Here is a 24,794-nt window from a genome sequence, read left to right as displayed (position 1 = left end):
ACATTGATCTGAAGCAGACCATTGCCACTTGCAAACCAGAAGAACCCCCCGTACCCTACTGCACCCACATTTTACGCCACAGATTTGTCCATGTAGCTTACCCAAACCCTTAGTTAAGGGTTTTGAAGTTTCGCTTGAGCATTTCAAGTGGTGCTCTTCATCTCTGCACCTTCCGCATTGAAGCTTTCCTTCCTGCTGTTTCTCTTCTCACTTCAGATTGCTCAGAAAATCGATGCTGAGCTACTCTCTTCCCATTAAGTTATCCCCTCTATCCTGAACCCTCTGCTCCAGTTTCCTTCCCTAAACCTCACCCTGAAAACTCTCCTGCTCCCTATTCACAATTATAGTTCCTTCACTTGCTCACTCTATTCTACCCAGAGTCATTTGCCAACAATTTCCTTCTGCCTCCTTCGCCTGGGAACTTCCTTATTCCTTGAACACCATCACTTTCTCCTCCCTCAATACCCACATTTTCAAGCAAAACCATGGCTGAACAATCCCAGTATCACTGGGAACGACGGCTATACCACGCCTCGCTTTCCCCTTTACTTAACCTCACTACTTATTTACCACCCCTTGATCTCGTCCTTCCCTTCTCCTTATTTCTTGATTTAACAAAATTTATTCCCCACTTCACAAGCAGATGCCCACAGCAGCTTACAATTGAAACATGAAATGCCAAGCCATGTGCTTGGGCCTAATGCGATCCTTTCTATGTTCTTTACAGACTCTTTGCAAAAGAACCCCACGAAAGCCCAAATGTTATATTCTTAGCAAAAACAACATTAAATAAATGTAAGTACTGTGGGATTTGCTTGTGCATGGGGGTGGGACCTGAGGTTAATTTGAGGCCATGCCAATACCCATCACAAATGTCAATTAACTCGTGGTTAAAAGGTGATTACAGAGTACACCATTCAACTCTCTTTTCTGGTCCAGGATTCAATCCTCCCCTCCTCTGTCAATCTATGCAAACCCCCCCCCCCCAGTTCAACTGTCTCCTTTCCTAGCTTTATTCAAGCTTCCTGCTCTCTTTCAGAAAGTCCCCACCTAAGCTGCGGAGGAAGTTGTCAATCACTCACCTGAAAGGATGTGCTCATGCTCCTCATTAAATGCCTTGCTGAATTCAGAGGATTGGAGGTATGGGGAAGGAAAAGGTAAGGGGTGGTGGGATTGCTAGGCTGGAGTATGGACATGGCAGAAAGCGCATTGGCCAGTATATTAGGGGGGTGGTATTTGACCGGTCAAGAACATAAAAAAAAATGAAACAAAAACATAAAACTTGGTCAATTGACTGGCCAAATAATAGACAAGCATTTAAACACTTATGCTATAAAGAGAATTTGCTAGTTGCCCAAAGAACTAGGGGACCTCCCAGCTGCTTTATAGAGCACTATGAAAGAACACTCGAAGCCCTTCTTCCCCACAGGAAATGCAAACAATTCAAAGGAATAATGGCTTATGAAACTGATGGACTAGGCTGAAACGGCGAAATTAACTGCCAAACTAAGAGGACAGCATGACTAAGGAGGAATTGGGACTATCTATCAAAGTATCACCCAGACATGAAGTTGTGGGCAGGATTTGAAATATAAGCAGCGGATTCCCGAAAGTCCTAATGATAGTGAAGTTTAGATAATAAAAACAGATCTATTGTTGTGCAATGGTGTGTGGGTGTGGTCCCACCTGCTACTGGAATGTCCTCTTCCCCCAACAGACTGCCATGGGGTGATGAGGATCTTGGCCTGAAAAGGTTTCTTCATCCCTATGCTACAGGGTCAATTTCTGGCTAGCCAGGAAGCTTAGACCAGTGTCTCTTCCATGAGGACTGTTTGTGTATGTTTCCTTGATGCTTCCTGACCTGAAGTATGAGTTCCTGTTCAAATATGGCTGTGGTTACAATACGTGAGATAGAAGGAGAAGCTCGCCCATGCTGCTTAAAAGTGAGGGAGAAGGCAGGAAGTCAAGGAATAGTTGTTCCAAAAAGTGAGGAGTGGACTCACATGCGCAGCCCTGATTCCTTCAGGGCTGCACAGCAAGGGACTCTCGCTGTTTGTATTGCTGTCAAATGACACTGGGATGAAACAGAAAGCTGTTAGTCACACAGGGTGCTCCTAACATGTCGGACTGCAGCCAATTAATCGTATTTGACCAATCAATTGACCAGCATGACAACCCTACAGTATGCATAACTCTACCCTCATCTGTGACAGACCAATACTAGCCTAGTTTCCCTACCCCAAAATGACAACAGCTTTCTAAGGCTTAAGAAACCACGTCCAGATATTCTTTAATGGGAAATGTTTGGCATTGGCGTGAGATATTATGCATGCAAAGTGTGTACTCTTACGACTGCACTACCCCTTTCACCCTTCCGCAGCCCCCTGTAAACTCAGCAACCCAAATAAACGTGCATTCTCCAGATGGATGGAGCCAATCTTGGATATAAATGTTATTTATTATGCTGTCAAAAGTTCAGCGAACGAAAGGCTCAATAGATTAGTGAATGCAGCACCCTCTGCTTATATCACACCAGCATAACGGAATCACCATCTGTCACCGAGAGCAATTACTAAGACCATCAATTATACTGGAGAAAATGAGTTTTCACCAGATCACCCACACTACATTTTTCGGCTAAGCCTGGAAGGGGATGGGTGAAGAGAGACTGGTTACCTGCAACATTCCTTTCGCATCTTTACTAAGACCTCGGGAACGCCACCTCCTGTGTGTTCTTTTTTCCTTTTTAGGACTTTCAAAGGGGATGCCCTTTAGAACAGCATACGGGAAAGAGAAGAACGGCATTTATCACAAATCTAGGAAGAAAGCTGACACGAGCTAGCAGCATGACCGAACAGAGGTAGCAATTTCCACAACTAACCTGCATGGCATTTATGGCGGGCGCTGAGTATGTCCTGTGGAGAACTTCCATGCTTTGCAGAAGCTGGCTCATTTCCAGCAGATAGCTATGACAGTGGGAGAGGTCTGTTGGGAAGAAAGAAACGATTTTCGGTGCTTTGTAAAAGAGAGGGGGAGGGGAGAGGGAGGAAGAGGTTATCCACCCCTCCATTTATCTAGTGTATGCGCAAAGTATCTTTCAGCAGAACTCTAATGGTAACTGATTACTAGGTAGAATCATAGAATCATAGAGTTGGAAGAGACCACAAGGTAATTCAGAAGATTATGAAGGATGTGTCTGGCTGTCGGTTACATTCCGATTCTGCGGTTATTCTTCCAGGATTTGTTGAAACAGCTATTAAAAGTGAAGCTTACGAATAGGCGGGTAGAATTTTAGCACACACAAAGCAGTGGCGCAAAAACATACCACCTATGAAATATATGATCCATGTTTAAAAGGGCTGTGTCAAGGGTCTGCGTTCAGGGGAGGGGGGAGAGACAGCCTCCTCCTCTGTTGAGCAGCTGCACTTCGTCAGAGTTTGGAGAGGGGAAGCCTTCAGGAGACACAGACGAGGAGAGAAAGGGGGGCGGGACAAGGCAAAGGGTCAGTCAGGCGGAGGGGAGCCAAGACACTACTCCCAGGGAAGTGGATGTGCCTTCCATCGCATAGTTTTCGCCAGAGAATTTCACGTAAGGAAAAGAGGAGGCTTCCCCGGGCTTTTATGCTGGAGGGCAAACAGGAAGAAGGCACTTCCGGAATCTGCTAGCGATTAAGGCACACATGGTTTTTGGACTTCTGCACTGTACTTCTGCACTGAGGGACACGGGTGGCGCTGTGGGTAAAAGCTCACCGCCTAGGACTTGCCGATCGTCAGGTCGGCGGTTCGAATCCCTGTGGCAGGGTGCGCTCCCGTTGCTTGGTCCCAGCACCTGCCAACCTAGCAGTTCGAAAGCACCCCTAAGTGCAAGTAGATAAATAGGGACCGCTTACTAGCAGGAAGGTAAATGGCGTTTCCGTGTGCTGCGCTGGTGCTGACTCGCCAGAGCAGCTTCGTCACGCTGGCCACGTGACCCGGAAGTGTCTCCGGACAGCGCTGGCCCCCGGCCTCTTAAGTGAGATGGGCGCACAACCCTAGAGTCGGACACGACTGGCCCGTACGGGCAGGGGTACCTTTACCTTTTTACTGTACGTAAGTTTTGCACTCAATAAAACCTGTAAAGACAGGCTGGAGTCCTGGCTGTTATCTTTGTGAGCAACCACACTCTCACCTCACAGGTTGCATTAATGTTTCCAGGGAGAAAAGAGTTTAAGCAGCGTCTTTGAGCATACAGTCATAGCGTTGGAAGGGATCCCCCCAGTCCAACCCCCTGACAGAATGCCATCCAACCTCTACTTTAAAACCTTCAAGGAAGGAGAGTCCACCGCCTTCGGAGGGAGTCCTGACCCTCCTTTATTCCATTTCTTTAGACTAATAGCACCATAAAGCATTGTTCTCCTTGTAATTATTAGCTTCCTCGAGGGACTGGATGAGATTGTCTAATTCTTAATATGCAGCTAAGTTAGCACTCTCTTACAAGAATGTGACTTGAAACAGCCCTATCAAAAACCGAAGCAGTAAAACTGAGTGACGTGTAAACAAGCCTGGAGAAGATGTTCCACATAAACTAGGCTCTGGGGGCTAGTCTTTCTTGAACGGCTGAATTTCTCCCTCCCTCTCCATCCACACCAAAAAAACCCCCAAACAAACCCATACACACTCCATTAGAAAACAGAGGCTAGGAGAAAAAGTTATTTTAAAGGTAGCTCACATGCCTGACCCAGTTGCTTTCTCAAAGAGAGCTCCTGAGAGAGTTTTGGATAGGAAAGCGGAGAGGAACACAATAACAGAAGATGCTAGTATGCTGGCAGTACTCAGAAGCGAGGAAGATCCCAGTCACAGGAAGGAAAATGGAGTATACCCCGAAGTACATAGGAAAAGGATTTATTAGGCTCAATGTGTTTTGGAACAAATCTTTTTTTCAAGGGCATTCTAATCGTCTTCCATCTGTTCTTCTCAAACCAAGGAAGGGCTGTAGCTCACTGGCTTGACTCACTAGAAGGCTGCTGCCCATGTTCCTAATCTGCTCTGAAATCAAGTTTCAGTTCCTATGCACCTGCACGTCCTCTCTGCCTTTCTCCCCATGCTGAGAGTACTCAACCGCACGCTCCTCATTCCTTCCTAGCCTAAAAAGGACACTAGCAGCAAACAGGGCTTGTTTGTTTTTTAAAAAAGAAGTTTCACAGTGAGGAGTCCTGCAGCTGGGGTGAGCAGGAGCATAGTGCCAGGACAATGATTTACACCCGGGTCGGGGAACCTACTGCCCTGTGGTTCTCACCAACCCTGATCATTAGCTATGCTGCCTAACTTATGTTTTGTAACACCTCTGACAATATCACCTTTAGCCCAAGGAACTCCAGCCCAAAAAGGCTGTAAAGGAACCAACCCCCCACCGCCATTTTCATTCCCAGGGGGTGCACATACACACACACACACTTTACACATCTTTCCACCACCCATCTATGTCCCACCTAGCAACAAGTTACTTCAAACTCTCCATTTGAACTTCAGTCACCTGTTATTTGGAGTCCTGTCCTTTTTAGAGGCTGAAGCAATTGACAAGGCAGGTGACAGGCTCTTGACATGGAGAGGAGGAGAAGTAACCCTAACTTCAGAGTCACATGATCTATTATAAAAGCTTGCTTTAAAAATTGCTTTCCGAGACTTTGAGGCGGATGTTGCATCAGGACAGAGAACCATGAAGAAAGTCCTGTAAACGTTAAGTAACTTAGAAGTCTGAATTTCTACCAGAGAAAAGTTACCTTTTGAACATCTTTCCATATCCTCCGAAGACTGCAGCCAAGGTGGCATCCTTGAGTCATTGTTTGAGCAGGAGAATGACAAACTGCTTCCAGTTTGCATTGAATTCTGCTGAGTCATGCTGCCTCGCTGTTGCGTGGAAACAGGATCACATCATCAATAAAAAATATTCCAGTAAGGGGAGAAATACATTGCATGGTTTGTTATGGTGAATGACACTTAAAAGCAAGTACAGACGTTTAACTTCAGGTGGGAAAGGCTTTGCAAAAGCAATTTCCCCAAGTATTAAAGCAGGGATGGGAAACCTGAGGCAGGGGCTGATGGGAGTTGGAGTCCAAAATCTGGGCAGCCACAGGGTCTCCATCCCTGAAGTAAAACTCAACCTGCACCATTCCTAGTCTGCAGGTTGGCTGAAAGATAAAGTACACTCAGAGGCCTTGCCCCACTAAAATCACTGAATTTCAAGCTAAATTCTTACATACTAGTAAAGACCCATTAATGCTGTCATTTCCACAACCCAAAAATGCAAATACTTCCCAACTGCTTCACCATTGACATTTTCTATCAATGGCCATCAGGCCATTACAGACATTTGGGCAAAGAAAATCCATGGTCTGTCAGGAAGGCAACTGGACAGTTTCTCTACCTAAATGACCAGGTTGTTGCCAGAACAAAAGGAAGTGAGGAAAGTGAACAACAAGAATGAGACGGGCTATACTGCACTTTGTATCCTCCCAAATGCCACAGAACAAGGCTAGCCAAATTGGTGTGTTCCAGATGTTCTGCACTCCAACTCTCATTAGTTTCAATTAGCCAGGACAATGGGCAGGGATGATGGGAGTTGTAGTCTGACAATGTCTGAAGGGCACCAAGTTGCTTATCCATATAAATACTCATCAGGTCACACAGCACATAAAGAGAGCATGAAAAGTGGCCCTTTCTTCAGTTAATGTAAACTTAAACTATGCTGCTTAGTATCAATTGACTTGGATGAAGCTTTTTTCGATTTCTTTATGTTTTATTTTGAAGCCACCAAATTCCCGAATCGTCACAAAGCTCTCAACTTTTCTTGACATTCATTTTTTACCTCCACTGGTACTGGAAAAAGAATGAGGACTTACAGTGGTTTTTTGAAAGGAACATATTGTGTTTATTCCTCAAATATCAGCTCTACTTGTTTTACTCTGCACACAGAGGTCAGACCAAATTAAGCCCCAAGGGAAGCCCATCATCTGCCATTCCTGTGGTTTCTACCTTTCTGCTTGCCGTGGATTCCAGAAAGCCAGTTACGGAGTCTGTAACAGAAGCTGATGCTGGAAAGAAATGGTTGTTGATGTCATGCGGAAACATGGAAATTTCATTTTGACGATACATTCTATGATGGCGTAGCTTTGCTACCCATTCATCAAAGACTTCCTGAGATTTTGCCTAGAGGAAAACGGAGGTTATAAAAACAAGAGTTATATTTTTCCACATTACTACTACCCAGCGTAAGTGGGATGAAAGATCTCATTTATCTCCCCTCAATTGGTTCAAAGTCTTTACTAAATGAATAATTCTGCAGTCCAGGACTGCTTTGCCACCTGGAAAACCTACAAAGGAAGCAACCTGCTGGGCCACACCTATCAAGGCCCAACTAGTCTAGCATTCCGTTCTCACAGTGGCCAGAAACAGGACATGAGTGCAACACCAGTCTTCCTACACTGCTCATTTGAACTGAATGACAGAGGAGGTTTTGCTGCAGCAGATGGATGGGAATTGTCCTAGTGAGGTCCTGGTAACTTGTTTCTACTTCTCAGCCTAGTGATGAAGGGGATGCTGAGCTGCAGGGTGGACGAAAAGCAGCGAACACAGTGCTCTATGGTAGCAAACAGGGCCTGGCCCAGGCATCTACAGAACAAAGGGAAAGCTATAGGCTAAGTGTAGAAAGCAAGGGGTGACATAGAGACCATGGGCAGCCTGTCCTGTTCCAAATAACCAATCAGACCAGCGAACCAAAGTTAAAGTAGCAATGGATTCTACACCATAATACTCAGCTCCTATTGCATTTCTTTTTGTTTGCCGCATATGCAAGTTGTAGTCTGTGCTGATCAACACAAATTCTTTGAACCAAAGTTCGAGTCTGAAGTTCCAGGGCAGCAATTTGGATTCCAAGTCCAACTTAATTATATAAGTTTATAACGATTTAAAACATATTAAATACATCACACTCTAAATAAAAAAATTCCTTCCAGTAGCACCTTAAAGACCAACTAAGTTAGTTCTTGGTATGCGCTTTCGTGTGCATGCACACTTCTTCAGATACACACTTCTTCAGATACCAAGAACTAACTTAGTTGGTCTTTAAGGTGCTACTGGAAGGAATTTTTTTATTTTGACTATGGCAGACCAACACGGCTACCTATCTATCACACTCTAGTCACGCATAAAACAAAAACAAATCAATGTCTGTCTTAAGGCAGAGTTTCTTATATGCACCCCCCATCAGCCAATTTTGTTTTCTATGGCTTGTGACTCAGTTGCGGCTCCACTTCAAATCATTATTCCTTTTCTGTGGGTTCATCTGGAGTCAACGCTAAATACAAATTCCAGCTTCAGGTTCTATCCCCCAGGGTTGCTCTGATCAAAAGGCTTTTAAGACATACCCTACAGCTAAAATTGATAACTTAAAGTTAAACTGTATATGTATCTTTGAAAGCAGAGTACTGAACACCATGGGAAAACAGCAGTGGCAATTGCAGAAGCGTGATTTCCCTTAGCTACACACATATTACTGACAGGCAAAAGAGGTTCTAGTTCATTCAGTCCAATCACCCCTCTGAAGATTAAAAGCAGATCTTCTATAACTCTGATTTTCTGATGCACCATGCTGCAGCATACTACACTATGCCCATATCCTTTGATATATAACATCCTTTGATATTAACATGCAAAATCACGATCGTTCACACTAAAAAGCATATAATAAGCTTTAGCCTATTAATAATAAATCTTTGGCACCATTGCATACGGTACTTTAAATGTATATTAAGCATCAAAATAACATTAAGTAGTTAAAACTATGCTATTCTTCAAACTTTCTTCCCATGTGTGGGAATTCAAGTTAAACTATTGCTTTCAAAGCCACATACAACACCTTTGGTTCAAGCTTAGAGTAAGATATGACCTTGCAGCAAGTTGAGAGTAAGATTGCATTTTAAGCGAACTGGGCAAATTAGGGCAAAATATAGCAAATTCAACAGGATTCTGGGGAAACAGATGGAGATCTCTAGGTTGAATGCAATCTTTTCCAGCACCAGAACGACACTCTGATATTACTTAACAACAGGATTACCTTTAAATGATAAATGTGTTCTTCTGTATCCAAATCTATACATTTTGTTGACTTCTTCACAGACATCACCGAAAGCCCAACGTCTATACACCCATGCAGCTTCCCTCGCGCTATCTGTCAAGAGTCATTGAAAAATAACTATTTCAATTCAGGGAGAGGACAGCAAAAAACACACACAAAAAACCCCCGACTTTCAGGATTGCCTCTTTCTGCCTACTGATCTCCTTTCAAACAATCACTGATTTCTTTCACAAAAACCTAAGCAGACATCAAATTAATTCACGCAACATTTGCACAATGTGTCTTTGAGGTACTTACGTCAGCTGGGCTCTTTGCATACTTCAAAATCCCTTTATCCAGAAAGAAGCATCTCTGTAATGCAGAGAAAACTCTTTTAGTCAGGAAGCGTAAGACTGTTCCTTGAGGAGCTGTAATACTCCTTCACCCAGCCTTTCAACAAAGGCACCAGACTAAGTGACTTAAATGTTAATGGGAACAAACAACAATGACAGATGTCCTCACCTTGTGCCAACCTTTCAGAGGCCATTTCCTCTTTTTCAGCAGGTAGCCTTCCTGTTTCGGTGGTTCCTGCGTGTAATTCATGGCTCCCCGCAGTCCTTCTACAATTTCCCAGCTGTCCTGTTCAGAAACAAGGCCCAGAATATATAACAGTGTCTTTTTTCTCCTTCGTCAAATGAGAGGACAGTGACAAAAGCAGCAATTTTAACATGCTAACAGCAGGCCAAAATCCCAACCAAGTAAATTCTATGTGAAAATAGTTTTGGAAAACTGCTACAATGATTTATATAGAGACTCAGCCAGGGGGACTGGAGGAAGTCACCCAACAATGTTAACAAAAGTGGAATTATTACAGTTAGGATAAATGTTTGTTGTTGTTTTTTGATGTTTTCTTTCTATTTGTTTGTTATAAATTTGGAAAACTAATAAAACAAATTTTGGAGAAAAAAAATCCCAACCCAAGCAGACTGGGGTCACTTGGGTTTAAGATGGCCACCCCACTGGGTTTCCAGATTGAGTGCAGCTAATTCAGGCTATGTGGGCTGTGAGTTGAACTGCCATTATGGACAGAATACAAAAAGGCGCCTATAAATCCATTTGTTTGGAGGAGTCTTTGCCATCCTGGTGTTCTGAACTACAATTCCCATCTACCAGCATGCCAAGTAAATTAAACACTTTTTAATATGCAACAGCTGCATTCAGATGAAACAATAAACTATATTGAACGGTTATGGGAGCAAGTCTAAGTAAGCCTTGGAATAGGGCATCCTTTTACGCCTCAGGCACAACCAGGAGGGAAAGTCTGGAAGTTCTTGCTTCTGTTTTCACTTCTGCACAGTTCAGTGAAATGTGAGAACTTATGGGCCTTTCCGCACTTATTCTTTGTGGTGGTCTAGTTCAGGAATAGGCAAACTCAGCCCTCCAGATGTTTTTGGGACTACAATTCCCATCACCCCTGCACACTGATCCTGTTAGCTAGGGATCATGGGAGTTCTAGTCCCAAAACATCTAGAAGGCCGAGTTTGGGGGTGCCTGGTCTAGTTGCTGTTTGGTCCAATGTTTTTAAGAGTGAATTTGTACCTGATGGTCTGCACCTTTGACCATATGTTGTTGTTATTAGAAAGGGACGAGTAAAGATTTTCTTTCTACAATAGTAGGTTGTACCTGAATTAAAAAAAGTTCTGTGGCTCCAGTCACACCCCTTACGTACTCTCATATTCCTCTGGTAAATGTCAGAATTATGAACATGTCCAAGGAATATCACTTTTGTGGCTCTTTTTTGTATTTAATTCACTGTGGTCTGGAATTCTAATAGTATAGCAGATAAGAAGAGGAACTACTGTGTCTGGTGAACCTAGCTATTGTGAGGAATATTGTCCGCAGCTAATTTTTGCTGTCATGGGCAAAACTCTGAATCATTATCACCATCTCAGTCTGCAATCTCTCTCCTCTGAACTGAGCTCGCAAACTGACAGCTTGCACAGTCATAACAAAGTGGAGTGAAACAGATGTTTCACAAACCATGCCCACCAACCTTACCTCCACACAAAAACTGGGGCAATACTTGTACACAAATGGAAACTATTAAGAATCAGAAGAAAAAAGAGGTCTTTGTTCCAGAACACTAGATGAATAATGATGTCATGTGGCAGTTTGCTAAAAAATCTGGAGAGAACAGCAATTATACCACTAGAACTGCAGAAAAACCCCTGTGTCTAATCTAGTTGTGGTCTATTAAAACGAACAGGCTTCATAAACCATGGTTTGACATTTCTTTATGTTTGGAAATTGTTTCAATGGACCATGATTAAGACTAACCATGGTTTGTCCAAATCCTGACATTCTCCAAGTTCATAATGGTAAACTGTGGTTTGTCAAAAAAGAAGAAACAAAAGCTTCTGATCTGCCTCTCGTAGTTGCACCATAGAAAGAGAGCCTGCAACCCTAAAGCTCCCAGGCTCATTTCCATAATGAATGTACAAACACAGACACAGTATCATGAAGTACATTAATACAGCAATACACAGGAATATTTTTAATGTTTTTATCAATACAACAATGATCATTGTATGCTCTCATGGTAGTGTGAATATTCCATACTAAACTACCACTTGTAATCTCATCTGCTCCTACCATATGTGATATTTTGTGCCCAGAAGATCCTTGTAAATTTTTGAACGTTTATTACCAATTTCCCTTCCCCCATTTCTGAATAATGAAACAGAGATCTTAACAACAAAGCCTAAAATGCTCTGTTGCCTCAAATGAAATATGCATGCAGAAAATTAACTGCTTATTCCACATTTTAGAGCTGCAAAACAGCAGGAAAATGCATATGACAACATTCAGAGCCCAAATCAAACCCAACAAGTGAGAAAGCAATGTGCAAGAGGAGTTACTGAACTGATCACATTTCAAATTGGCAACAAAGTTTGCGAAAATGTCAGTGGAATAACTCCTACAAGTTAAAAATTAGTCATTTGAAACCATCTCAACCCGGGCAAACGGTCCATTTTTAAAATATCATTGATTTGCTGTAGTATTTTAACACTGCAAACCACGGTATATAAACACATTAAGAAGGAGTAACAAAAGAATCCTAACATTAATTTCACAAGATAGGAGGGAACATATTCATCATGGAAAACAGGGACCAATCACTGAAAGTGGTTTGGAAACTGCAAGGCCAAAGGCAAATCCCCCTCGGCCACCTGTCCTTGCCTTCTTCAAAATTGTAATTTAATCTTGCAAAGGATTTGATAAAGCGAAATGAAATGGCACAAATGCTTTGTTTGGAGTTCATGAGAATCAAAGAGTCTCAGGCCTGCAGGCCCAGTCCCCAGAGAGAGGCAGATAGGCCTTCTGGAAAGGAGCTTCCTAGGACGGGTTAAAGGGGAATAGGAAACATTTCCATTCCAGGAGCTGCCATGTATGAGGGACACAAACCTTTTAAAAGCCAGGAAGACCACAACATTTTGAGCAACATGTGTTCCACTGTCTGAAGTCTAACCTTTTAATAATGCCTTTGAGAAACCCCTCTAATCTCACTAGGTTACCTGGACCAGCAGAACAGCCTGTGAGCAGCAAATTAAAAACAAAGAACAGCGAGAACGGCTTCGCATCCGAAACATGTTCTTGGGGGACTGTTTTCTCATTTTTGCGCTTTTATAGTCTGGAGCAGGTAGCAGAGCACAAAACAGATTCTCATATCTTCTGTAGGGAACGGTGCATGTACGCTTAAAATCAGGGCTTTCCTCGGCGAAATTGCAAATAATGGCTTTGCGCGGGGGCGAAAGTAGCAATATAAATGCATGCATTTTCAACGGACATGAGGGTATGGCTGTCAGATACCTGTGCCAGAAAACAAAATGAACGTGTGGGATGTGGCCTTCAGAACTAAATGGCTATAGTTCAGAGAGGGATGTTTTGCCTTCCCCGTCAACTATTTTGCTGTGGAAGGAAAAAAGGGAAAAAAGACTACAACTCAAGAGTCTTTGCGGATGCTTGAAGGTTCATATTTCATCAGATTTCCTGCCAATGAGCCTTTTCATTAAAACTGACAATACCTAATTAAAATGGGACTGAGGGGGCAGATTACCAATTCTCAGCAGACAAAAGGTATGGCGTCTGTCACTTGGAGCCTGAAGTCTCAGTCATCACAGAGGCAAAAGATATCTAGGTATCTGAAAACATGCGTTATATAGAGCAGAAGAGGACTATTATAAAAGTAGATCTGTCCTTTAACAAAAACAGGAAAGAAAGAAAGTCACAAAACTAGGCTCCATTTCGGTTAAAGATAGAGTTGTTCTGCATGAAAGTATTCTCTTGAAACCTAAAATTCCGCAGTTAAAGACTGACTAAATAATGCTTGACCTTAACAGGGTAGTTCTACCCTGGAGTGCAAGATTTTGCACACACATATTCAGTGATTCCCTTTCTCACTAAGCATTTAAATCAGTGTCATATCGTGTTAAACAATTCTCCCCCACCACAAAACATCATGGGAACAGAAATTTGTTAAGGATGATGTAAGTTGCAGGGAGACCTCTATTCCTCTCAAAGCGCTACAATTCCCAGAGGAGCTTAAAAATCAATCCCTTTTCTGGGAGGACTCTGGCAACCAGCTCGCTGAAGGGAATAGAGGTCTCCTAACATTTTCCCACATAAATATATAATATTTAGACTAGGACCAGTGTACGAAACCTGTGATTACCTGTACAACAACTGAATACATTAAAAAGAGCACAATTGCACCAAATTGTTTGTTGTGGGGATAGAAGTGCTTCGCAGTTTAGATGGATTTCTCCATTAAAATTAGCCAATATGATGCATTATAAATTGCCTCTTCAGATTTTGAGTTCATCTACTAGCTGAGTGCCCCATACAATCGATTTAATCTCACACTGAATGCAGTGGATCTAATTGCTGCTACTAGGCAGCAAGGCTGTAGGAATATTCCTGGCTCCTGGATACAAGATAGTGGAAATGGTGCCACACATCCCAGATGAACTGATCAGAAAATCAAAACCCTGTCATTAAAAATATTCATTTAGCAGCATGTGGGATTCTAGGACAACAAGTAAGGTTCATGAAATAGATACTAGCACTTCATGATGAGGATTTCAGTTCATGTCAGATTTCTGCCGGGAAAATTCTCATCTTGCAATATGCAATTTGTGGCCAGTTCACATTCCAGAAACATATCTAATCACAGCCCAACATTATACAACCTCTGGAAACGTCGGGCTGAAGCCCGGAGGAAAGTAAACATTGATCCAGCCTTTCTTCTTTCAAATACCATAGCCTCTTCTTTGAAACACCAGGATCATCACCGGCCTTCTGCTCCCTTTGTATGCTCCATACATATTTGATGTATTAGGAGACAGAGCAGATACCATGTGGATAATTCTATAACTGCAACACCCAGTCAGTCCAATGCTGGACCAGAATGACCAAATTGTATTGTTGTTATAAGGAAACACTACAAACTGTTGAAATAATTTCCTGCCATGAGATGAGCTGATGGCCCAAAAAGGCGATGGCCAGAAACTCAGATGGCTTTTAAAAGGATTGTACAAATTAATGGATAACACATCTATCAATGCTCATTAGTCATTATAATTAAGGTGGAACGTTCATGTCCTGAAGGATACTGGGAGCCAGCCCATTCCCCATATCTCCATCATGTCCTATGTGTTAGCTTATGTAGGCATTTAGCCAAAGAGACAGAATGCTAGACAAGATGGATTGCTGGAGTGATCTAGTGAGACAATTATAGCCCATTTCTAAAAGCCCTGGATGCTAAAATGCTATTAAATGCAAAAAGCTAGAAGCCACCCATTTTCCAATGCACAGTATGCATATTGTGTAGAAGCCATATTGAAAGAATGAAGCGATGAACCAGACTATCAGGCTGAAATTTGTTCTTATAGCTCCTCGAACGTACCAGATGACAGCGCCAGACTTCTGTCTAAAATAAAACGCAGTCTGTTGTAGTGAATATTTGCAAGTGCCAAAAATAGAAAGCATCTTTGCGGGGGAAGACAGGGTTTTACATCAGCAGCACCAACATTTGTTACGGTTCATAAAATTGGAACAAATGATTTTAAATTTAAATTTTCTTTTTTTACTGCCACCAGAGCCATTGCTACGCTTTCTCTCTGGTACCACACATGACCCAAATATTCTCAATATTGTTCTTTTTTGTCATTAGTATACATTCTTAAGCACCTATGCCTGTAAGAACACTTACTTGGAAGTAACCCCATTGAACTCACTGGGATTTAGTTTTGAAGAAAAGAGCACAGGACTGATTTGCTACTTTTCATTCTGCAGCTTAGCAAAGTCACTGACTCTTAAATTCAGAATACAGGGGCGGTAGCAAATATTGCCTTGCATTAGTAGCTACTGTTACAGTGAACTACACTAAAAAAATGGAATCCACCCTCAAAGTCTTCCAAGTGATACAAAGAGTTTAGTCACCATGATGGGGGCAGAAGCCAAAGTTGGTTTTATGAGTAGCCAAGGTGGAAGGGGGGGGGGGAGGTAATAAATGGAGACCCAAAGAGTAATAATTTGAACAGGGTCTTGCTCCCTTCCAGTATCCTGCCAACAGTAATTCCTCCAATTCACATCTAGCACATTTCTGGAATATAAAAACATCAGCAGACAGCCACAATTCTTGCATGTTGCAAGGTAAGAATTCTCCCCAGACAAAACATATAACACAATAAAGCTAAAGATGTCTGCAAGTTAAGCTGAAATAAATCCCAGCGTAACCAGATGCAAATCCCCTGGGTTTCATATTTACAGTCCAGACAGTGTTCAAGTTCTATAGAAAATCTAAAGCAGATCGAGAGATACTCCAGTTACAAAAGATGAGGCTGCTGAAGAGGCCAGAGACCATCTTGGCTGTGAGTCCTGGAAGACCTGCTCCCTGCCTTGCAGGCCTTTTCCCATCTGACCAGGGAGAGACTGACTCCAACTACAAAAGCTGAGGCTCCTTAACAGACCATTGGGCTATTGTTGCCATTATTGATATTAATTTTTTGTCTCTTTATTTTAGATCTTATGACTTATGTGGAAATGATTCAATTTGGTTGTGCACTTTTTGATGTTTGTATTTATTGTTTACGTCTAATTACATATTTTGTAATACGTTGTAAGCCGCCTTGAGCGTGGTTTTAACTTTGGAAAGGCGGCATACAAATAAAATGATTGGTTACTTGCTTGTTTCTGAGTGACAAGAAACAAACTCTGTAATCCACCTTCTATAGTAGGGGGGTACATCTGTTTTGGATAAAGCCAAATATTGTACTGAAGAGGGTCATGTTGGAGGCATTTGGACTTCTGCTGAAGTGGGTTGTCTCTGAAGCAATCAGAAGCAAAGTGGGCCGTGCCCAAAGCTTTGAATCAATTTCAGAACTTAGGATATTGGGCAGCTATCAAAGCCCCAATATAGGAAGACATACGTGGAGGCATGTGATGAAGAGGGGGGAAACAGTTGCACCTAAACAAATGATTGTAGGGAAGCCCAACACACAACATGAACCCCACTGCCCAAGGATCCTTGCTGGGGAGTTAGCTTTCCCCAGCTCCAGCCATTTACAGGGATGTAGTCTGTATCATGGATAACTGCCTTGTTGTGGCGAAGGGGCTTGAATAATTCCCAAAAGCTATGAGCTATGCCGTGCAGGGCCACCCAAGACGGACAGATCATAGCCAAGAGTTTAGACTAAATATGATCCACCTGGAGAAGGAACTGGCAAACCACTCCAGTATTTTTCCAAGAAAACTCCATGGACATAAAAAAGGAGAAGCTTTGAGAAGAAAGCGAGTTTCTCCAAGGCATGCTCTGGCTCATGGGGTCACGGAGAGTCGAACACGACTAAGACGACTAAACAACAACAAGCCTGTATTTTCCTGTTTTGTGACTTCGGGGCAGCTCCTACTTGATCTCACACTGGCTACTCTCATAGTAGTGGGGAGACATCTGAAGTTTGGGGATACCAGAGCAAAGCTTTGCCTTGGGTTCAAAGCAAAGTGGGGCATCTCAAATGTGGGCTGAAACAAAGAAGCCTCCGATCAAAGAAGTGATTTTAAGAGATTTTTCTTCCCTATGCCCAAACCCTATCTTATGCCTACAAAACGGTATCAATAATCACCATCAAAGAAACTTATTATTTCATACCCATGAAAGATTCTTCTAGCAACTCACATGGTTGTGGCCACAGTCCAAAGTCATCAGTTATGCACTAGCAAAAGAATAGCGTCATCAAATGATGGCTTGAAAACAATGGCTTCCCTCTAAAAATGGGAGCTAAAGCGGCGGTGGAGGTGGTGGTAAACTAAACTAAAAGAAGTCTTCAGCTGTACCTGTAATCCCTTGCTTGCTCATAAATATTGCAATAGAAACATGACCTTGAGCTAAAAGAGCAGGAACGTCACGGGAGGACCAAGAGCTAAGGTTTGGTTAGTTAGAGCAGAGGTTTTCAACCTTGACCAACTACAGTGGTACCTCGGGTTAAGTACATAATTCGTTCCGGAGGTCCGTTCTTAACCTGAAACTGTTCTTAATCTGAAGCAACACTTTAGCTAATGGGGCCTCCTGCTGCCGCCACACCGCCGGAGCACAATTTCTGTTCTCATCCTGAAGCAAAGTTCTTAACCTGAAGCACTATTTCTGGGTTAGCGGAGTCTGTAACCTGAAGCGTATGTCACCTAAGGTACCAATGTACTTGGTAGTGGCACCCAAGCATACACACCCCATCAGATATAAAGAGTGCTTATGTATGAAATGGATACTTTCTCTTTAAAATAGGTTTAAGCAGAGGCTTTCCCAGTCATCAAGAACATGTATTTTGGAATGTGCACATTGTTTGTTTGTTTATTGTGACCATTTATAGTCTGTTGTTTATTCAAAGGTCCCAGTGTGGAACATACATAAATATTTTAAACCAGAAATTAACAGTATAAAGCAAAGTTCTTAACCTGAAGCACTATATCTGGGTTAGCGGAGTCTGTAACCTGAAGCGTATGTAACCTTAAGCATATGTAACCCGAGGTACCACTGTACATTCTTTCTGCGGCACCCCTGTGGGGCTCAGGAGCCCAGTTATGTCACCTCTTGCCTGCAGAGCTGGCAGCCTCTCACCCTTTTTTGAACACCCTCCCTTGTGGAGCATTCTCTCCTCTCCTCTCCCCTCTCCTTCAGAGTCCTCTGGGCAGCCGCAGCTGCTGCCCCTGGTCTCTGAACTGCCCCCCCCCCCGGCCCCAAAGAGAAGTGCCTTCTTACTCTGCCCCACAGGGGCCTAGGAAACCAGCCCCAGAAGTACCCGTTGCCTTGGGAAGCTTGTAGCCAGGGCCACTGCAACAAACAGCTGTGCAAGCCTTTGGGAGGCAGAGATGCAAGAGGGCATCAGAGAGAGGGAAAGAAAGAGGGACAGAGGCCAGTGTTGCCCACGGCACACTGGGTGAAAACCAATGAGCTAGAGGAAATGAAAAACAGCCATTCTGCCAGATTGCAATTCTTTTAACAACAAGAAGACACGCACACATTTTTTTTAAAAGCAAGTAAAAATTCTTTGCAGAACTTGGTATCCACACATTAATGTTTTGTGCCCATTCCCTATTATTTTGCACTCTCAAGGGAAGTAAAATCTCCATGAACCTCATCGCATGGATAGTGCGCACCCCGGAAATGATCTCTTTCAGCTTCTGCCTTCTGGAAGAAGGTACAGGGTTATAAAGTCTAGGACTAGCCGCCTGAGAAACAGTTTCTATCCAAATGCAATTTTGGTTTTAAACGCAGTGTAAGGTAGTCTCTATGGGAGTATACTGTATTTAATTATGGGGTATCAGAATTTTTAGGGGGTTAACCAGGCTGGGATAGCTGGGATAGCAGGCTTGTTGGTTTTTGAATGTCTGATGTAGATTTTTTCAATTAAGTTGTTCTGTATGGGACAATGGCAATAAAGACTATCGTATCGTATTATCGTATTGTAACGCATTAGGAGTTTGTAGCTTCTCTTTTGTTGTCTTGTAAAAGCATGCATCATACACCTGTCTTCTTATTTTCCCCTTGTGACCAAGGAATATGCTTACTTTTGTTAATTAACATTAATTAACTAATTAATTAATTAATTAATTTTTTGTGCCTCCCTATACCTGGAGATCTCAGGGCGGCTCACAGCATAAAATTACAATATTAAAAAAAACAAGATACATGCTAAAAATAAGAACAAAGACAATATAACAACCCCCACCAAACAACACATTTAAAAGGACTGAACTGGAAAGAGATGTGAGAAATCTCTCTGCAACCAACAAATCTTAGTAGGGATGTGGCATGGGGATGTTTCAGAGGTTCTTCGTTCTGGGACAGATGGGCGTTGAGAACAGCCTTCCTATTCCCTAAAAAAAATGAGCATGCTTTTTTTTAAAAAAAGAGTAGGCATGCCTGGTTTGTTCTGGTTACCTCCGCCATGTACTGCGAACAATGCTCAGCACCCAAGTTATGTTGAGAGACCGTGCTATGCCAAAACTAAAGTGCCAATCAATAGTCTCCTATAACTTTATTTAACACCACACTTCCGTGCTTGAAACTTAATTCATGAACACTCCAGACTTGTTTGGGGGTATCCACCGCCAGCTGAAGATTTGCTACACATGTTCTGCACTTTGTCCAATAAAACGAAACAAGTTGGAAAGCCAGTTTGGAAAAGTTACCAAAAAGGTATGCTTTGTCCTGGAGTTCAAAGATAGCGGCTCTCAGCTATTCTTTTCCTGATTGTGTTGGAAGCCTACTGAAATATACTCGGAGTTGAGAGTGGATTTCATGCTCTTTATTCAGCTCATAGTGGTGAGGAGGAATGAAAGTTCCCCCAAAATATCTGCTTTATATACATTATTTACACAATGGGCTGGATGTGACTGGCTAATTCCGAGATTCTCCTGCAAGCCAATCAGGTTGTGGATTCACTTCCATCTGGAGCTGGATTGGGTGGCTCCTGCAGACCAATCATACTGCTGCATTGTTCTAGGACCAATCAGACTGCTGCATTCTGAATCCTATTGTTCTAGGACCAATCAGACTGCTGCATTTTGGATCCTATTCAACTCAGTACATAACACCTATGCAGAAGCAGATGATCGCAGTGGTAGTTGGTCCTCAATTGGGACTGATAGGGCAGAAGGCAGGAAGACCAACAGTAGGGGGAGCCAAAGCCAACAACAGGAAGAGACATCCTGTGACAGGATGTACCGTATTTTTCGCTCTATAAGATGCACCAGACCATAAGACGCACCTAGTTTTTGGAGGAGGAAAACAAGAAAAAAAATATTCTGAATCTCAGAAGCCAGAACAGCAAGTGGGATCACTGCGCAGTGTAAGCAGCAATCCCTCTTGCTGTTCTGGCTTCTGGGATAGCTGCGCAGCCTGCATTCGCTCCCTAAGACGCACACACATTTTCCCTTACTTTTTAGGAGGGAAAAAGTGAGTCTTATAGAGCAAAAAAATACTGTAAGTAAGAAGGCAGGCAGGTGTAGGCTGGTTGAGGTTGGTAAGGCAGTGCCCCATTTATCTCAATTGGCCAGCCTCAATGGCCACTTGTGGAGACAACCACACTAAAATATGGATGTCTCCAGCAGAGACAGGCAGCATGGGGACCAGGAGTGCACCCCCAACTCCCCAATAATCACGTGGTGCCCCCCTTCATCCAGACAACATAGGAAGGTGGTTAATAAAGTGACCAAATCCAACCGCAGACAGATTGGGCTTCAGCCAAGGATAGATCCCACATCCTGGTTGCCCTGGCAACCCTAACAGCAAAGATATATGCTTGCGCTCAACCACTGGAAAGGGATGCCTCGAAACATAAACAAAATGTCTGCCCACTTCCTGTTATCCCTTGAAGCTGTTTATACAGTCTTCTTCCACATAATCTGATTTACTTAATCTGATCAGCGGCACAGACAGTGTGAAAAAGTGGGAAATGTTCCCAGACAACTTGGCCGGTTAATAAGAAAGCAGAAAGTCCGGCTAAAACCAGTATTTGTATGTGCTTGAAGGGGGGGGGCAACTACGCTAAATGGAACAGAAGAGGAAAAGTGCAACTCTTGCTAAATCTCTAAATATTCATAAATAAGGACTTGCATTGGGGTGGGTGGGTTCTTGCACTGATTTTGATTCAAAATTATATGCGTATTTTTACTTTATAAACATTCAGAAATGTATTTGAGAATCTCAGCTTTCACTTTAATATGAGATCTTTGTGCCCAGAATCTCCCTATCGCTCTCTCTTTTAAGTAACAGATGCTGGGGGCAAACAAGAGTGAACTTATAAGCTTCCCAGAAGCATTTGGATGGCTAGCATTTAGAAACAAAACGCGGGATGATACAGGTTAATCCATCATACCTCTCCTCTTCTGCCTCTTTTGATTGTTAAAAAAGGTTCCAGTCCTTAGGATTGCAAGTGTGTGACCAAGTTCTGAACGTCCACTCAAGTGTGGATGTGTGGTAAAAGTGCCATGGATTTTAGTGGATCTTTACAACAAAAGCCAGTATCAACATGCTCTTGGTTTTCTAAAGGAATTTGCAAGGGCCATGATAATATGAAACCATATTATCTGGAACCTGCAGGAGAGAAGATTGCTTTTTGCACTAACTCAGGTCCTGCTTGCAGGTTTCCCACAGGAAACGGGTTGGTCACAGAGAAAACAGGATGCTGGACTAGATGTGCCACTGGCCTGATCCAGCACGCTCTTATGTCCTTGCATAATCAACTTTCCTTATCTGGTCTGCAATTATCTATACCATGCATACATGGCCAATTTTTTTATACATCTCCGCTCAACCACACACAGCCTAAGAATGAACAAATGAACTTTCTGGCACAATTGAAAATGAAATATTACTATTGAAATCCACGGGGGCAGGAACTAGCAGTGCCAATTAAAACATTACTGAAAGCCAGGTTGTGAACTTGGCCTGTTGTCTGAAACCAAGGCAGAACCAACTCACTTACAGATCTACTCAACCCACATATTCAGAACACCAGCTTGGTCATGTGAATTAATCCTAAGTACCAGAAACAGTGAAAAAGAGCAAGCAATCAGGAAGTGAATCATCTGCAACAGGAGTGGGGAAGCAGTGGTACCTCCAGAGGTTGTTGGACTACAATTCCCATCATCCCTCACCATTGGTCATACCAACAACAGCTGGAGGGCCACAGGTTTCCAACCTTGATCTATATTTCTACACAGATCTTGATCTATATTTTTCAATCAATGTGGTGTTAAACAAAGAAGAAGAGGAGTTTGGATTTGATATCCTGCCTTTCACTCCCCTTAGGGAGTCTCAAAGCGGCTAACAATCCCCTTTCCCTTCCTCTCCCACAACAAACGTTCTGTGAGGGGAGTGAGGCTGAGAGACTTCAAAGAAGTGTGACTAGTCTAAGGTCACCCAGCAGCTGCATGTGGAGGAGCCGAGACGCGAACCCGGTTCACCAGATTACGAGTCTACTGCTCTTAACCACTACACCACACTGGGGATGATAAAAACACTTTATATTTACCTGTCTACTCCCCTGCTTAGAGGAGCAGCTACTGGTACTTCTTGAAGGCGACAAGACTTTCTGAGACACACCAAGATTCTTTTCTTCAGTCATGGTCTCCAAAAGAGTTTCTTCTGTACCAATTCAACGACAAAACGAGAAGACATGGGAGAGAAAGGCAAGAGTCATCGCATCTCCAAATGCATTGCAGCGGTGCTCGTGGTGGTCAAAGGAAATTCCTAAAAGACAGAGCAGGAGGGTGAGGGGAGGAAAAGGAGACAACAGCACACCATCAATTTTAGACAAGAGCAATTCTAACAACAATAAAGAGTTCAAATTTTCCGCAATGCAATGTGACACCATTGCTATAAAATTAGCAAACCAATAAGCTATAAAGGGTAACATTCAAGACTTGATGAGTAGTGTTGAAATAGGTCTCAAAAGAATGGCAAGGCAGATGGACACGAAGGATTATTTAGCGTAATGTTCTGCTTTTTTCGGAGGCATTCAAAAAGAAACTGAATAGGAACCAGGTAATATTAGGGATACATACGGCCTTTGATTACTGTGAAACAACCTGCTAACCTCACTTCTCGGACAGTTTATAGAAGTGGTCGGAAAATAAAGACTGGCCAGGGTTTTCTTTCTTTTTCACTTTAAGGTTTATTACCTGCTGAAATTTTAATTCTTGTACATGTCTTTATCATGAAATATCATTTTATCTTTTATTCACAAGGATCATTGAGAGAGCTTGCTCTGAAAGGGGGGAGGGATTAAATAATTAACAATAGAATAATAATTTACATAGTGCCAGAGTGTATGTCATAACACTTCATATTGAGGCTTATCCATACTTTCCTCCACTCTTTCCAGGCATGGTCCGCGATTTAAAACTCCATGGCTGAGCATTCCTGGCCACCCCCCCCAAACTTTCCCCACTTTAAAGAACATTTTTTTGTGGGGAAAGCTCTGGAGCAAAAGAAAGGGCACTCAGACATAAAGCTTTAAAGGACAGACCATGTCTCAATAGTGCCGAGGAAAAGTTAAGCGTAGATAAGCCCTTGTTAATTGCAGCAAGCCCCATTGTGTTTATTTATGTCCAAAGCTAAGATCTGAACCAGGGTCTTCAAACCCACATGCTTAAGCCGGTACACTATGCCAGCCCTCAACTATGTTTTAGGCATGGGGCAGAGGTGGAATGATTTGTGGGAACGCTTCCCAGCTCTTGGATCTGCATGGATTCCATGTGCAGAGATGTTCAGGTGAGAGATTTTGACCTTCTGATGCAGGCATCCCCAAACTCGGCCCTCCAGATGTCTTGGGACTACGATTCCCATCATCCCTGACCCCTGGTCCTGTTAGCTAGGGATGATGGGAGTTGTAGTCCCAAAACATCTGGAGGGCCGAGTTTGGGGATGCCTGTCCTGATGTATCCATACAGATACACAGAGCTCACAGACCATACAAACCATACCTCTACCAGAAGACAATACTTCTAGGACCACCTTATCTTTATAGGTGATCAGGCGAGTCATTTTCACCTTTTAAACACATCCAAGTTGTTGTTTAAAAATGTTGGTTTTTTTGCCCAATTATTGAAGCAGCACTTAAAGGTGTGGGCATTTAAAAACCTGTCAGCTGTGCATAGATAAACAGAAAATACCCATAGGGAGTGATTAGAGAGCAATAACTGACCTCCGTAGAGAAGGAGGCAAAGGTATTAACAATGTCAATATGATTGGTGGAAAACCCATTTATGGAAATTGCCGCCCCAAAGAACACAACACCTTTAACTGCCGCACAATAGCAATCCCAGTGCATGATGAGGTCAGGTATTTAAGTAGGCATCTGTTGTCAAGTCTGGCAGAAAACAATATTTAATAACAGCACCAAGGTGGCAGTCTGCATCGAGAACCTTGCTGGTAGACCCAGTGACAATGTAGAAAACGTGAGCTAGAGTAACCATGGCAACAGATTCTTCCCACTTCACAAAAGCTAGACTAAAGGGCAGCACCTTTCACAAACTCAAGGGTAAGAAAGTCTTACCGTACAATTACACAAAATATTGTATTATTCAACAGTGGTCAAAATCCGTAATGTAATATGTAACATGTAATACGTGGGGGAGGGTTC

General features: G+C 42.8%; 1 protein-coding gene across 6 annotated transcripts in view; it reads right to left on the bottom strand.

Moving 5' to 3' along the window:
- OSBPL3 (oxysterol binding protein like 3) overlaps nt 1-24,794 on the bottom strand; it is a 94,887-nt gene that overhangs the window by 36,640 nt on the left and 33,453 nt on the right. For 3 of the 6 annotated variants that reach the window (XM_081164442.1, XM_081164445.1, XM_081164443.1), the window contains 9 exons: nt 22,683-22,900; nt 9,613-9,729; nt 9,409-9,462; nt 9,091-9,204; nt 7,011-7,184; nt 5,759-5,885; nt 2,882-2,985; nt 2,677-2,769; nt 1,083-1,181 (listed from right to left, as the gene is read on the bottom strand). In XM_081164442.1, the coding sequence (XP_081020568.1) occupies nt 1,083-1,181; nt 2,677-2,769; nt 2,882-2,985; nt 5,759-5,885; nt 7,011-7,184; nt 9,091-9,204; nt 9,409-9,462; nt 9,613-9,729; nt 22,683-22,775 (975 nt within the window). In that variant the 5' untranslated portion in view covers nt 22,776-22,900. Of the gene's footprint in view, nt 1-1,082; nt 1,182-2,676; nt 2,770-2,881; nt 2,986-5,758; nt 5,886-7,010; nt 7,185-9,090; nt 9,205-9,408; nt 9,463-9,612; nt 9,730-12,555; nt 12,579-22,682; nt 22,901-24,794 lie in introns of those variants that run through there. The other 3 variants (XM_081164444.1, XM_081164447.1, XM_081164446.1) reach the window with 2 other exon arrangements.

This window comes from Podarcis bocagei (assembly GCF_964188305.1).
Source record: "Podarcis bocagei genome assembly, chromosome: 12".
NCBI lineage: Eukaryota > Metazoa > Chordata > Lepidosauria > Squamata > Lacertidae > Podarcis > Podarcis bocagei.
Note: the sequence above shows the minus strand (reverse complement) of the source record. Positions and strands in the feature narration are given on the sequence as shown.